General features: G+C 38.9%; 1 protein-coding gene across 3 annotated transcripts in view; it reads right to left on the reverse strand.

Annotated features, from left to right (window-relative positions):
• Window positions 1-17,154, reverse strand: part of LOC124596254 (integrator complex subunit 13) — a 256,833-nt gene that overhangs the window by 175,957 nt on the left and 63,722 nt on the right. For all 3 annotated transcript variants that reach the window (XM_047135328.1, XM_047135326.1, XM_047135327.1), the window contains exon 7: window positions 4,170-4,323. In XM_047135328.1, coding sequence (XP_046991284.1) covers window positions 4,170-4,323 — 154 coding nt within the window. The remainder of the gene's footprint in view (window positions 1-4,169; window positions 4,324-17,154) is intronic.

Raw genomic sequence — 17,154 nt, forward strand, 5'->3', positions numbered from 1 at the left:
GAAAGGAAAATAAGTGGGTTCAATCACTTTTGCAAAGTAGATCAGGGATTGTGGAGCTCACATCAGTTCATACTAGCCACAAAATCAAATTAATACCTGATGCAAGGAAGGTCAAAATAGGTGCACCCCAGGGCAGTGTGTTAGGCCACCTTCAATTCCTCATTTATATAAATGGCATACACACCTCAGAAGCTGCAGCCAAGATCATGCTGTTTGCAGATGACATTAGTGTAATAGGAAGTGATGTGAAAGAATCTATGCCCACTACAACTGAACAAGTTCTCAAGTCCTTGCATTCATGGTTCACTGCCAGTAGGTTGACCCTTAATGTGAGAAAAACGAACTATGAGCAATTTGAGAAGATGAATCAAAACCAAAGAGCTCCATCTGGTACTTAGCCGAACTGTGTTAGAAAGGGTACGATGCACAGAACTGGTAAGTATGTTGAACAAGACTACAAGTGGAAAGATCATGCAACTAAACTCTCCCAGGACTCAGTTCTGCATGCTTTGCTCTGTGAATTATTTCTAACGTTTGCTCCTCAGATGGTGCTAGAATGGATTATTATGGTTACTTCCAGTCCCTTGTAGCTTATGGAATAGTTGGGTTAAAATTAATAGTCGATTACATGAAATTTTTACATTACATCTGAACCTTGCCACACAGCTCTGCGAGGTCTCACTGCAAGCCCCTATTTAAAAAGCTTTGTTTGCTCACTGTACATTCCTTGTGTGTTGATGACAAGAGCTAATCTTGGTGACCTGTAAACAAACTCCGATTACCACAGTGCTAATACTTGCAACTGTCGGTCGATCCATATAGAACATGTTAGAACAACATGTACTCAAACACACTTTGGTGTCATTCTTTATAATGAACTGCCAACATACATAAAGGGAATGGAGTCAGAAATGGTTTTTCGAGCAGGGTTAAAATCATTTCCTGTTGATAAGTGTTTTTACAATGTAAATAAATGCTTTAAGTTACAGGATTAGTATGCACTTGCTTATTGTTGAGTTCTTCTGATTCTCTTAACTAATGTACATTCTACACTGTGTTTGTCTTTGTAGAGAATGTTTCTGCTGTTGGTTTTCTGTTTCCTCTCTTTCAGATGCAGTGTAATACAACTCCAGCATAATTCAACTAATGAACACATCACAATAGCAATTCCTAGAAACTGCAATAATGTTGAGATTAAATTTTTCCACTGTTCTGGGATACTGATTATCTCCTTTTCAGGCATTGTTCATTGGCAATAATGACAGAACCAGGTATGTATGTATATACAGAGTCCTTGAAAAAGTGTGCCACTTTTGAAACATCAAATTTTGAGCTTTGTATTTTCAAAACACGTTAACAAATTAAATGAACATGTTCATCACAACTTCCCATTTCAAGTATGGAAAATGATGTCTAGCATATGTCCTCCTCTACTGCACTCACACATAAGAAGTTCGTCCATGAAATTCTCTTTGAACTACTTGCAGGACTCTTCTTGTATTACACCACCAAATTTTCTCCTTTAACTCACAGATATTTTGGGATTTATGGACCGTACACTAACAATTTAAGACAAACCCAAAGAAATAATCGTAAGAGGTTAAGTGCCATGACCTTGGTGACTATTGTTGGTCACCATTACATGAGATGAGGCAATCCAAAAAACGCTCGTGGAATAACTCAATTGTTTCATCATGAGAGTGACAGTTGGCATCATCCTGCTGGAACCATAACTTGGACATCTATTACAATGAGATGAAGCCATAAAAAATCTCTTACCATGACCTGGTATCTGTTTCTATTAACTGTCACAGCTTGTCCTCACTCACCTTAAAATAAAAAAAAGGGCCATTGATGCCAACCACCCAAAAGCCACAACAAACTGTCACTCACCGTGGATGCATTTCCCTCTCTTGAACCAGGCAAGGATTTTCTGACAGCTACAAGCAACAGTTCTGTTTATTCACAGACCCATTTAAGTGGAATGTGATATGTCATTAAAGATGAAGATCCTCACAAAATTGCTGTTTTCTTAGAAACCAGTCAAAAAAATGTTGCCTTTTCTCATATCTAACTTCTTTCAGTTGCTGTGTTAACTGTGTTCTGTAAGGGCGGTAATGGAGATCATGCCAGAGAATCTGGCACACTGATATGCTGAACTCTTGGGAACAGCAAAGAACCAACTACACTGCACCAAAAAACACCTTAACACAAACCACCACAATGTTTTGCACAGATAGGCCAAAACTAGTGTGCCCAGAACTCTTAATGTTCACTGTTAACCTGTTTTATTGAACATTAAATAAGTCTGTGAACTGTTGATTTATTGGTGCTTCATTGCACCCTAGAATTGCAAAAAGACGTCTCGCAGTTGCTGCATAACTTTTTCCTTTCTGATAAAATGTTTTATTATTATCACACACTGCAGAATAGTAAACTGCTCCATGGTTATACAGACAATGAAGCAATGTGAGAAAGTCAGATTGAAGCAATAATCAAAATGCTTATCCAAACTGAAATGATACGCAATCAACAACTAAAAATATATTATGTGATTCTGAACTGGTGCATTTTTTGAAGGTCCCTGTAAACACATATTTAATAAGCACGAAAATCAAATGACAATTACAGAAAGTGTTCTCCATTACCTACAACTATCGTCTTCCAAAACATACAGGGTGAACATTAACAAAACTGACAAACTACAGGGACAATCCCCGACTAGAAATGGAGGAAAAAAGGTCGTATGAACATGTGTCCGGAAATGCATCGTTGCCATAGATGGGGCTGAGAAATAAATTTTCTTCTGACATTGTGCCTTGTGTTCTTGTGTGTTACAGGCTGTGTGATTGATTTAGCGTACTGGTTCACATCGGAAACAAGTAAAGATGGTGTTTGTGTACAGCCAAGCAGATGGAAACAGTTGAGAGGCACCACTGCTATACAAAAATAAGTACCCTCAAAGGCACCAACCACATCACACAATATTTATTTTAGTTACTTCTGGGTGTTTGTGTAATTGCGAGTTCTTTCAGACAGATGAATGTGCAGGGAGGCAGTGGACTGTGCGTTCACCAGATCTAGAGGACCGAGTTCTATAGGTAGTTTGCCGGTTTGATGTGGTTGGTGCCTTGAGGATACTTCATTTTGCTACAGCTGTGCTGCCTCCAGGCAGTCAAGAGACTGGTTTAATGTAGCTCTTCATGCTAGTCTATCATCTATCTTCACCTCTGCATAACTAAGGCAACCTACATCCATTTGAACCTGTTTATTGTATTCAAGCCTTGAGCTTACTCTACAATTTTTACCCCTCATACACCTATCCTTAAACAAACATACTACATGATCAAAAGAATCTGGACACCCTTACATAACATGGAACTGAATATTACATTTAGTGAGATGCAGACCTACCAATATAAAAGAAGGCAAAAAGTATGGTGTTGTAAGCAGTGAAGCAGTAACAACAGAATGAATCACGAGGAGAGCTTAGTGATTTTGAATGTGAACTAGTCGCTGAATGTTACCTGAGTAATAAATACATCAGAGACATCATAACCCTTTTAAAGTTACCCAAGTCAACTGTTGGTGTTGTGACTATGAAGTCTGAGGGAACAACCACAGGGTACTTACTTTGTTATTTCCATGGTGCCTCTCTACCATTTCCACCTACTTGGCCACACACAAACACCATCTCTGCTTGTTCCCGACATAAATACTGGGCCATTCTGCTGGTTACAGTATGTTGTGTCAATCACACAAGAACACATGGCATATAGTCAGAGGAACTTTCATCAGCGCCATCTACCATGCCAATGATGAATTTCCGGGCACACGTTCATAGGACACTTTTTCTTCCATTTCCAGTCAGGAATTCGTCCCTGCAGTTTGTTGGTTTTCTTATTGTTCATCCTGTGTTGGAAGAACTGACAATTTGCCACTTTTACAATGCACAAATATAGTCTAATAGCTTCCACTTGGCTCTTCATGCTACCTAAAAAATGTGCTCTCTATGATCTTACAAGCTATGCAAACAAAGAAAATGAGAAAACTTGTTTCTATAACATACATTATAGCTTTTTCAAAATGTGAATATTATAGAAAATTCGTGCAGCACATGTGAAGCCAATTAATCCAACAGCAGTAATTCTGAACAGAGTAAAACCAACCTGTTCACATCAACAGGAGTAATGCGGTGAGTAGCTGTGCAATTCTGCATCTCAGCGGCACTGCAACCACGAGGGGTACACCATTTCAAAGTCACAGTTTCATACTCTGCACCTTCTCGCTGTGTACGTATCATTGCTGAGTCTGCTGCATTACCTAAAAGCAATTATTGCAGACCTTAAAAAATCTAGAGATCTGTACTGCAGTAAAAGATGGCACATTATAATATGTATAATGAAAGTCAACTAATGACAAGAAGTACAGATGTTTCATCTTCAACCATAGAGTGAATTGACTGCTAATAAAGATAAACTTTTACCTGTGGAGGATTAAAATTGTGTAAAATATGTAAAACTGTTTCTTTGTCATGAACCAACCAGAATAACTGAGCACATTAGCATGCCACTTCTATGAGTTGGGGAGACTTCTATGGATCAAATTCAGGTCACAGATTAATGGAGAGGACTGGCGAACTGGCCAGCCTTGACATAATTTTTAGGTGGACACCAGGCTGGTACCCATGACCAGCCTAAAATACATGCTACAAAAATACTTAAGAAACTGTCCAACACTCGAACAAGAGATCTATTTTAGATGCAGACAGATGGGGTAAACAAATTCCATTCCTGGAGAAGTGGTGGCATCAGGAAGGGCATCTTCCGTCAACTGTCACAAACATTGCCAAAACCCATATAACAATGCTGACCTTGTAGACATACATGAACAGTCAAGGAAGAAGAAGAGAAGGAGGAGGAGAAGCTGTTGCTGTTGTTGTTGTTGTTGGTGGTGGTGGTGGTCTTCAGTCGGAAGACTGGTTTAATGTAGTTCCTCAGGCTAGTCTATCACCTATCTTCACCTCTTCATAACTACTGCAACCTACATCCACTTGAACCTGTTTATGGTATTTAAACCTTGGTCTTTCTCTACAATTTCTACCCCTCATGCACCTATCCTTAAGCAAACAGACTACGCTACATGGTCAAAAGTATCTGGACATCCTTACATAATGTTGACTTGAGTATTACATGCAGTGAGATGTGGAGCTGCCAATATAAAAGAAGGCAAGAAGAATTTTGTTATAAGAAATGAAGCAGTAACAGAATGACTTGTCAGGAGAGCTTAGTGAATTTGAATGTGAACTAGGCTTTGCACGTTATCTGCGTAATAAAAACATCAGAGACATTACAATCCTTTTAAAGCTGCCCAAGTCAACTGCCGGTGATGTCATTGGGAAGTCTGAAGGAACAACCACAAATAAACCAAGATCAGGCAGACCCAATGTACTGCTGAACAGGGTCCATCCCACACTGCAGAGAGAGGCTGCAAACAGTTGCATGAAATCAGCTGAAAGAATCACTTGTGAATCCCAAAGTGCTAACATCAGTCCAACTAGCACAGCAATTGTGTATAGGACATTAAAAAGAATGCGGTATAATGTCCAAGTAACTCCTCGAAAGTCACACTTTTCTGAAGTCAGTACTAAAAGATAAAGCAGAATGCAGTGCCAAGGCTAGCCTAACTTTCTGTGACACACATACTTTACTCCTTCCTTATATCTGCTCACGCTACAACACAATAACCCAACCTTGCAGATAAAGGTACTACTAACTAGTAAGTCAGATAAACAAATGGCCAATGAGATAGGAAAGAGCAACATAGGCCTCTCAACAACGCATACCTTAAATGAACTTGGTGCAACAGTTTATAAAACAAACTACCGACAAAAATGAAAAAATGGTTCAAATGGCTCTGAGCATTAAGTGACACTTGAAGTGGCGTACAGAGCAATGCCACTGCACAGTCGATGACTGGAAACGAGTGACTTGGAGTGATGAATTATGCTACACCCTGTAGCAGTCTGATGGAAGCATTTGGGTTTGGCAAATGCCTGGAGAACGTTACCTGCCATCATGTGTAGGGTCAATAGTGAAGTGTGAAGTAGGTGGTGTTAAGGTATGGGAGTGTTTTTCGAGGTTAACGTGTGGTCCTCTTGATGCACTTATAAAATCATTACTTGTGGAAGGATATGAACAAATTTTACAGTATTGTGTTCTGCACACAGTAGAGGAACAGTTAAGACATGATGTTTGATGTATCAGCATTACAATGCATCCTGTCATAAAACAGACTCTGTAAGGCAATGGCTTGTGGACAAGAGCATTCCTGAAATGGACTGGTCTGCTCAGCGCCCTAACCTGAAGACAAAGACACACCATTGGGATAAGTTAGATCGTCAACCACAGCAGCTGTAGCGGTTATAAAACTAAGTACTGACAAAGTTATTTGTGCACTGTTATACAGTTATTAAATTTAATAGTTTTCAGCAGTGTTTCATGCAGTTTTTGTGGCGAAAAAACAATTTAATAAACTTTTGGAAATGTTCACTCACTGTGTTTTTTAGAGTTTTCTGTGCGTCGAAGTCGTTTTGTAAATTTCGTGCTTTAGTTTTCAGCTGACGATTCTTATTATTTCTAGTGAAATATTTCAGTAAAATTTTCATTCAGTGTTTTAACTTCGTTGAGTATTCCAGTGGCTGCTTGTATTTTTGGTTTTAGCTAATAATTTTGTGAAATTTTGTTGGTATTGGTATTAGTTGTGGTACGGTAGTTTTGAGAGACAAAATAGTGAAGGTAGCAGAGAGTCAAGTAGATAAAAAGACAAAGGCTAATAGAAATCCTTGGGTAACAGAAGAGACTGAATTTAGTTGATGAAAGGAGAAAATATAAAAATGCAGTAAATGAAGCAGGCAAAAAGGAATACAAACATCTCAAAAATGAGATCGACAGGAAGTGCAAAATGGCTAAGCAGGGATGGCTAGAGGACAAATGTAAGGATGTAGAAGCATAATCACTAGGAGTAAGATAGATACTGCCAAAATTAAAGAGACCTTTGGAGAAAAGAGAACACTTGCATGAATATCAAGAGCTCAGATGGAAACCTGGTTCTAAGCAAAGAAGGGAAAGCAGAAAAGTGGAAGGAGTATATAGAGGGTCTATACAAGGCCAACATTCTTGAAGACAATATTATAGAAATGGAAGAGAATGTAGATGAAGATGAGATAGGAGATACGATACTGCGTGAAGAGTTTGACAGAGCACTGAAAGACGTAACTCGAAACAAAGGCCCCGGGAGTAGACAACATTCCATTAGAACTACTGACAGCCTTGGGAGAGCCAGGCGAAATGCCCTCAGACTTCAAGAAGAATATAATAATTCCAATCCCAAAGAAAGCAGGTGTTGACAGATGTGAAAATTATCGAACTATTAGTTTAATAAGCCACGGCTGCAAAATACTAAAACGAATTCTTTACAGACAAATGGAAAAATTGGTAGAAGCCGACCTCGGGGAAGATCAGTTTGGATTCCGTAGAAATGCTGGAACACGTGAGGCAATACTGACCCTACGACTTACCTTAGAAGATAGATTAAGGAAAGGCAAACCTACGTTTCTAGCATTTGTAGACTTACAGAAAGCTTTTGACGATATTGACTGGAAAACTCTCTTTCAAATGCTGAAGGTGGCAGGGGTAAAATAGAGGGAGCAAAAGGCTATTTACAAATTGTACAGAAACCAGATGGCAGTTATAAGGGTCCAGGGGCATGAAAGGGAAGCAGTGGTTGGGAAGGAAGTGAGGCAGGGTCGTAGCCTATCCCCGATGTTATCCAATCTGTATATTGAGCAAGCAGTAAAGGAAACAAAAGAAAAACTCGGAGTTGGAATTAAAATTCATGGAGAAGAAATAAAAACTTTGAGGTTGGCCGATGACATTGTAATTCTGTCAGAGACAGCAAAAGAACTGGAAGAGCAGTTGAATGGAATGGACAGTGTCTTGAAAGGAGGATATAAGATGAACATCAACAAAAGCAAAACGAGGGTAATGGAATGTGGTCAAATTAAATCAGGTGATGCTGCGGGAATTAGATTAGGAAATGAGACGCTTAAAGTAGTATATGAGTTTTGCTATTTGGGTAGCAATATAACTGATGATGGTCAAAGTAGAGAGGATATAAAATGTAGACTGGCAATGGCAAGGAAATTGTTTCTGAAGAAGAGAAATTTGTTAACATCGAGTATAGATTTAAGTGTGAGGAAGTCGTTTGTGAAAGTATTTGTATGGAGTGTAGCCATGTATGGAAGTGGAATGTGGATGATAAATAGTTTAGACAAGAAGAGAATAGAAGCTTTCGAAATGTGGTGCTACAGAAGAATGCTCAAGATTAGATGGGTAGATCACATAACTAATGAGGAGGTATTGAATAGAATTGGAGAGAAGAGAAATTTGTGGCACAACTTGACTAGAAGAAGGATTCGGTTGGTAGGACATGTTCTGAGGCATCAAGGGATCACCAATTTAGTATTGGAGGGCAGCGTGGAGGGTAAAAATAGGAGAGGGAGACCAAGAGATGAATACACTAAGCAGATTCAGAAGGATGTAGGTTGCAGTAGGTACTGGGAGATGAAGAAGCTTGCGCAGGATAGAGTAACATGGAGAGCTGCATCAAACCAGTCTCTGGACTGAAGACCACAACAACAACAGTATTAGTAATACAAGTGGTTGCTTTCTTAGTAAAGAGTGAATTTTGAGACTACTATTGTTAGTTCTATAAATAGTTCTACTGGTGCAAATGAATATAGGTAATGTAGACGCATAGTTCTTTCCAGTAACTGCAAAATTTTACCATGAGTGAGAAGTGTGGGCTATGTCATATGTTTGCAAGTAGTGGCTTACAGTGTGGGATTTGTTCAAAGTATTTTCATTGGGGAAATGCCGTGGGGAAGTCAGTGGGAATTCTAGCGAGATCCTCTCCTGGGAATGGATAATCTGTAATAGAAATAAGTTGATAGAGGAGCAGGAGTGTAAGATCTGTGCCCTTCACATGTAGTTATAACATGCAAAGGAGGAACTAGATGGGTTGAGGAGTTTGAAGGGTGCTGGGGAATGGGAACTGGCAGTTGGCAAGAAGGCAGCTAGGAGGAGGAGGAGGTATTCAGATAGTTAAGCTTTCCGCATATGCAATAGATTTGACCAACTGTCAGAGTTGTGTGGAGGGGAGCCTCTTGTAGCTGTAGGTGTATGGAATATGCAGCAGTCCTCAGCAGTTAGGAGGCCTAGGTCAGATGAAAAGTCTATCAGAAAGAAGAAGGTTCCGCTGGTAGGTAGTTCACGCGGTAGAGGTGTGGGTCAGCAGTTGCAGGAAGTGTTGGGGAGTGAGTACGTCACCAGTATTGTGAAGCTTAGTGTAGGGTTGGCTTAGGTGACTGACAGTATAGGGGAGTTATGTAGAAATTTTACGAAGGAGGATCAGGTAGTGATAGTGGGTGGAGCAGGGGACAGTCTTCATAGGGATGGGGAATATGATGTAGCTGGTGACCTGGTATAAAGATAACTACTCAAACTGGTGGCAATAATGTGCATTTCGTGCAACTGTTTCAGCATCATGATTGGCCTCATCTTAATGCAGCTGTTGGGCATGTTAACAGGGGGTGGAGAAGGCGCTGATGGCTGAGGACATCGGTCACATTTCAGTGATGCCAGCTTAGTCTATCAGTAGATCGGGTTTCACTAGGCATGTCCTCCACCTCAATAGGCTTGGGAAGGGGAGACTGGAAAAGCTTATAGGTGACAGTGTAGTGGGTGGTTGTGGGATCACTCCTGGGAAAATTCCTGTTGTAGTTCGCTTTAGAGCTGCACCTTTTCTAGATTGAAGTCAGATGACAGGTAGACCTGCTTCAAGTAAGTCCCTCTAACTAAGGGCTCACCTTCAGAGGACATCATATTTCCAAGAATAGAAGGAATTAGTATATTTCATCAAATATAAGAGGCATTAGAAATAAAATTAATGAAATGCTTATAAATGTTGACTCTGAAATTATTGGTATATCGGAGCACCACTTAAATAATTTGACAATTCAGAGGCTTCCTTTACCAGGATACAGATTAGCTGGCTGTTTTTCAAGGAGTTCTTTGTGGAGTGGGGGAGTGGCCACGTATGTAAAGAGCAGAATTCCATTTGAGTCCATAGACGAATCTCGGCACTGCATTGAACAGGTACTTAAATGTTGTGCAGGGGCAGTGTATTTAGTGAAATTAAACTTCTAATTGTTGTTGTTGTTTACAGGTCACCTAACTCTGACTTCCAAGAATTTATGCTCACACTAGAGAGGGTTCTTCGTTCACTTTATAGGAAGTACCAAAAATTACTTACATCTGGAGACTTCAATATTAATTTTATATGTGATTGTGTAAGGAAAAGTATGTTGGAAGATCTCCTAAATTCATATGATCTGATGCAGACTGTTTTTTTCCAACCATGGAACAAGGGAACAGTAGCACAGCCAAAGACAATATTTTCATCCATTCTGCATTACTAGATGAGCATTCTGTTAGTAAAAGGGTGAATGACCTTTCAGGCCATGATGCACAAATTTTAACACTAAACGCTTTTGTACTCAAACAAATGTCACATATAATTACAAACTATGTAGGAAAGTTAATTAAACAGCAACAGAGAGTTTTTTAAACCTCATCAAGAAACAAGAGTGGCAGGATGTTTATAGTGCCATAACATAGATGACAAATACAATGCTTTCCTTAACACATTTCTCATGCTCTTTGAGAGTTACTTTCCATTAGAATGTTCTAAACAGGGAACTCGTAGTAAAAGGCAGCCCAGGTGGCTGGCTAGTGGAATAAGGATATCCAGTAGAACAAAGCGGGAATTATATCAAACTGTTAGAAGCAGTCACAATCAAGCTACAGTAGCCCATTACAGACAGTACTGTAAGGTGCTTAAAACCGTTATTAGGAAGGTAAAGAGTATGTGGTATGCAAATAGAATAGCTAATTCACAGGATAAAATTAAAACCATATGGTCAGTTGTGAAGGAAGTGTCTGCTCAGTAGCACAAGGTCAACGATATAAAGTCAGTTCGCAGTAAAAATGTTTCTGTTGCTGATAAATCAGATATATGTACAATATTTAACAATCATTTTCTGAGCATTGTTGGTGGATTAAATAAAAATTTAGTTTCTACAGGGAATCTTACAACTATCTTGGCAAATGTCTTTCCGAGATTGATGTCTGAAACACTCTTCTGTTAGATACAGACAATGGGGAGATTGAGTCAATAATTAAATCACTGAAGGACTCTCATGGATATGATGGAGTGCCTATGAGAATATTAAAGTACTGTGCTCCACATGTTAGCCCTTTATTTAACCATATTTGTAATTTTTCCTTTAGGAATGGCAGTTTCCTAAACAATTAAAGTACTCAGTAGTAAAGTCGCTTTATAAAAAAGGAGAAATGGATAATGAAGACAATTTTAGACCTATTTCTATGCCATCAGTGTTTGCTAAAGTCACTGAAAAGGCTGCGTATGTAAGGATCACTGATTATTTTATATCACACGATTTGGTATCAAATGTACAGTTCAGCTTTAGAAGTTGTTTAACAACTGAAAATGCTATATTCTGTTTCCTCTTTGAGGTACTGGATGGGTTATCAAAGGTTTCGAAGGATAGGCATTTTTTTTTTTTTTTATTTAACTAAAAATGGGTCAAATGGCTCTGAGCACTATGGGACTTAACATCTGTGGTCATCAGTCCCCTAGAACTTAGAACTACTTAAACCTAACTAACCTAAGGACATCACACACATCCACGCCCGAGGCAGGATTCAAACCTGCGACCGTAGCAGTCGCGCGGTTCCGGACTGAGCGCCTAGAACCGCTAGACCACTGCGGCCAGCTTTATTTAACTAAGGCATTTTATTGTGTTGATCACAAAATAGTGCTCCAGAAGTTGGACCATTACGGAATACGGGGATTAGCTCACAATTGGTTCATCTATTGCTTCAGCAAAAGGTCATTATTCACAGTGTTGTGAATGGCTGTGCTGTGGGGCCTGAGTGGGGTACAGTCAAGTGGGGAGGGGGGGGGGGGGGTGCCCCGGGGATCAGTGTTGGGGCCACTCCTGTTCCTTATTTATGTAAATGATATGCACTCTAGTATTACGGGTAACTCAAAAATATTTCTGTTTGCTGATAACACCAGCTTGGTGGTAAAGGATGTTGTGTGCAACACTGGCTCAGTTTCAAACAGTGCAGTTCATGACCTAACTTCATGGCCTGTAGAAAATAAACTAACGTTAAATCATAGTAAGACTCAGTTTTTGCAGTTTCTATCACACAATTCAACAAAACCTGATGTTATTATTTCACAGGATGGACATATGATTAGTGAAACTGAATAGTTCAAATTTCTTGGTGTTCAGATAGATAGTAAACTGTCGTGGAAAGTCCATGTTCAGGATCTTGTTCAAAGACTTAATCCTGCCACTTTTACTATTCAAACGGTATCTGAAGTGAGTGATCATTCAACACGAAAATGAGCTTATTTTCATTTGCTTATGTCGTACAGTATTATATTTTGGGGTAACTCTTCCCATTGTAAAAAGGATATTTTTGGTACAGAAACAGGCAGTTCGTGCAGTAAGTGGTGTAAGTTCATGAACCTCTTGTCGACGCCTGTTCAGGAGTCTGGGTATTTTGACATTGGCCTCTCAATATATAAATTCCTTACTGTAATTTGTTCTAACAACATTAGCTTATTCCCAAGAATAAGCAGCTTTCACTCAGTTAGTACACGGCAGAAATCAAACCTGCACTTGGATTAGACTTCTTTAACACTTGTGCAGAAAGGTGTGCAGTTTACTGCTGCATCCATTTTCAATAAGCTACCACTAGAATTCAAACATCTTAGCAGTAATCCACACACTTTCAAATCGAAACTGAAGAGTTTCCTCATGGGTCACTCCTCCTATTCTATCAAGGAGTTCCTTGAAAAATTAAGCTGATTCTTGTTGTATTGTTGATTGCGTTTACTGAAACTTATGGCTTAACTTTTTTTGGGTCCATAAACATTTTATTTTTATCTATTATTACTTTTATGTCATAATTTCATGTACTGACACGTTCCGTGACCTTGGAGATTTGTTCCTCAATTTGGTCCTACGGTAGTTGACGTGTAAATAAATAAATAAATAAATAAAAAAGCATCAAAAATCACTGCCTTCTCTGGTTTTGGGTCCTGAGGAATAATGGGCTGCCATTCCTCCACAGACATCCAGACACCTCACTGAAAGTGTTCCCATCAGAGTTCAAGTCGTCATAATGGCAAGGGGTGGACATGCCCCAATTAATGTCCACTAATAGGTGTCTAGATACTATTGGTCAGATAGCTTCCAGATAGCTTCCTTGACTCTCCAGGAAGTGTTCCAGTGCAATGATCTGATGTTTTCCCATTGTATTTCTAATCTGAAGAATTCTTTGGTATCCACCAGGTCATGTGGTAATTACTCCTTGATATTTCGGCAAACAGATTCACTGTCATCTTCAGGTGGGCCCTGATGACTGCTGCCCTGCTCCTGTCTCTTCATTAGTCATCCATTCCATGCACACAATTTTCAGTCTTCTTCTGAAGCACTACATTGTAAAAGCTTCTATTCTCTTCATCATTTATTGTCCATGTTTCATTTCTATACAATGCTACACTCCAGATAATAATTCGAGAAGATACTTCATAACATTTAAATTTACATTAAATACGCTATTGCCAGCCTAAATTTTATATTCTCTCTACTTCAGTCATAGAGTTCTTTTGCTGCCCCAAAAACAAAACTTATCTAGTACTATTAGTGTAGTTTCCTAAACTAATACCTTCGCATTATGTGACTTATTTTACTACATTCTCTTACCCTCATTTGACTTTTGTTAATGTTCATCTTAGAACTTCCTTTTTCAAACACTATAAATTCCATTCAACAGATCTTTCAAGTCATTTGCCATCTCGGGCAGAATTACAATGTCACTGCCAAACCTGAAAGTTTTTGTTTCTCCTCCACAAACTTTAACACCCTTTTGAAATTTCTCTTTGATTTCCTCTAGTGCTTGTCCAGTGTACAGACTGAACAACAGAGGAATAGGCTGCAATCCTAATCACTCATTTCTTGCTAATGCTTCCCTTTCACATCCTTGAATTCTTTATAATTGCAATTTGGTTTCTCTACAAGTTTCTGCTGCTTGTACTTATCCCTACTAAGCTCAGACTTCCATAAAATATATTCAAGTCAACACCATCAAAAGCTTTCTCTAAATCTGTGAATGGTATAAATGTAGGTTTGTCTTTCTTCAGTTTATCTTCTAAGATAAGACATTGTAACAGTATTGTCATGCATCTTCAAACATTCTCCTGAACTCAAACTGATCTTTCTCAAATTCAACTACTGCCAGTTTTTCCATTCTTTTGTAAATAATTTGTTTTAGTATTTTACAACCATAACACACTAATGGTTCAGTAATACGCACACCTGTTAGTATCTGCCTCCTTAAGAATTGTGATTATTATATTTCTTGAAGTCTGAGATTGTTTTGCTTGTGTCATGTATCTTCCACAGTGGGTGGAATAGTTTTGTCAAGGTCAGTTCTCCAAATAATTTCAATAATTCTGAGGGGATCTTTGGCAAGATGGCGGCCAAATGACAAGCACGATTTTAGTGCTTTCTGGATTGAATATTTGATCATATTTTTGTTCCTTTTCTATGTGTTTCACATTTTGAATGTTTTTACAACATTTTGTGGCTATTTTACCTGTGCAATGAATTTCTGTTAGTCATTATCTAGGTCTGACTTTTGTTTAAATACCGAAATGCTCAAAATTAATTGTGCACATTTGCACAAATTTTATAAATACCTTTGCTGTAAATAGCTGCACTAGTATCTTTTTTTCTTGTCACAAGAGTGAAGATTTAGCATCTGGGTATTGTTTTTAGGAAATACCTCAAGTTGTTTTGAATTTCTGTTAAGTATACAACTGCTCAATGTTTTATTTACATATGCATGTCTGCCACTTCTGAATTCACACTCGTAGCAAACAAACCAAATTACAGGATGTTACACTCTTTTATAGATAAATAAATGTGATACATCTCAGAATATTCTTCCTGTTTTACATAGTTAGGTTTTTTTGTCCAACAAGTGGAAATTGAGGGAGTTGCCATAGGTTACTAAGTAGTGGAATGCACTGTTGGAGCTGTAACAAATAGTTTCACTTGGGAGGTTGGGGGAGGGGGGGGGGCAGTGTGTGGAGAACTATGTGGAGGTCACTGAGGCTCTCTTTTTTTGAACTGCAAAATATGCAGCAGAAACAGGTTAAGAGAAGAGCAAGAAAGGAAGAACTGCGGCCTTCAAGTAAATTTGTATGAAGCTAGAGGAGAGATAGTGAAGATGAAGGAAGGTAATGGTGTTTGTGGCAGTTGGAAACCAGCAATTGGTAGGAAGGTTACCACGAGGCAGATGCAGTCTGACAGCTTTTTTTGTGGCAACCAGCAATAGGTTCCACATACCAGAGTCTGGGGGAAAGGAGGCTCAAGATGGTGTAGGTGTAGGAAATGTGCAGCAGACTCAGACCATGAGTAGGAAGGATATGAATAAAACTAATGTTAGGAAGAAGAGAGTACTGCTTCTACGTAACATACTTGTAGACTCTCAATTGGAGGAGAAGTTAAAGGAAAAGTATTGCGTCACCAGCATTTCCAGGCCAAGTGCTGAGCTGAACCAGGTGATTGAGGGTTTAGTGCTTTTGTGGGAGGATTTCATGAAAGATAATAACATAGTGATAGTGAATGGGGCATGGAATAGCTTGGTCGAGGCACAAGAGCAGGTCCAGTGGCATAATCAGCCACATCTTGGCAGTGCTGTACGGTGGGCCAATGCTGAGTTGCAAATGGTACACACGAATGCTGACCGAATGCCCATTGCAGTGGTGCTGATACGGACTATCGGAGCAAAAGAGATGCTGGTGGAGTTAATTAGTGAGTGTGTAGTTGGTGGGCATGGGCAACACCTGCTCAAATACCTCATCACAGATAGGGAGATTAGGCCTTTTTTTAGCATAAATCATGACAACAGGCTTCCCTCACTTAAAAGTGTTTCAACCAGTCTACAAATTTCTTCAGTGTGAACATGAAAGAGAGAATGCACCAAACAGGAGTGCACAAACACCACAGAAATTTGCTCAGTACCTATTCTTCAGCAAAATGTGCAGTCAGTTCAATAAATTACACCAGCTTGAAGTTGAATCACAGTTTTTAAAGAGCATGGTGGTAAGCATTACAGAACACTGGTGTAGAGAAAATGAAATACAGCACTTAGTGCTATTGTCATCTGAATGTGCAAGTTGCTACTGTAGAACTACTTTAAAGGGTGAGGGATCATGAATTTATATCAGAGGTGACACACATTTTAAAGCTGAAGAAGATATGGCCACAGTTAGTGCAAATAAACATTCTGAATTGGCAACAATTGAACTAAAAAAACTAGATATCCATAAGAAGTTAATCATTCTTTGCACATATCACTCATCTAGTGGTAACGTGGACACTTCGTTCAACAGAGTAACCAAGTCCTGGAAAGTCTCTCAGCCCCTAAAAATATGATGATAAGTAGAGACAAGGCTATTAACACTGGAGTTGAGAATGAAATTAGTAATAACTTCCTACACATTTTGAACACTTCTGGAATGACACAAATTGTAAATGCTACTACTAAGGTATCAGAAAGTTCAGCATCAGTCTTAAACAGTACACTGACAAATATGAATAGGGAGAAGTTTGAAGTATTTGTAAAAAATTTCAGCTTCACTGATCACTACTGTCAGATAATAAAGTTAAAGGCAAGCCTGGTAAAACCTACAAAACCACAAAACTGATAGCCTATAAAGGATCTTCTCAGAATGTAAAATCAATTATGAATATGCTGACCTCATAAAAGAACACCAAGATGACACAGAACACCTACATGTGGTGTTATCAAGAGAATTCAGAAGCACACAGAAGTCTGAGGTGGAGTTAATGAAAATCCGCCTTAAACATAATCATTTGCCTTTACATAACATCTTCTATGAGTCTTCATTTGAGTTACACTCTAA

Source organism: Schistocerca americana, chromosome 2, assembly GCF_021461395.2.
Source record: "Schistocerca americana isolate TAMUIC-IGC-003095 chromosome 2, iqSchAmer2.1, whole genome shotgun sequence".
Taxonomy (NCBI): domain Eukaryota; kingdom Metazoa; phylum Arthropoda; class Insecta; order Orthoptera; family Acrididae; genus Schistocerca; species Schistocerca americana.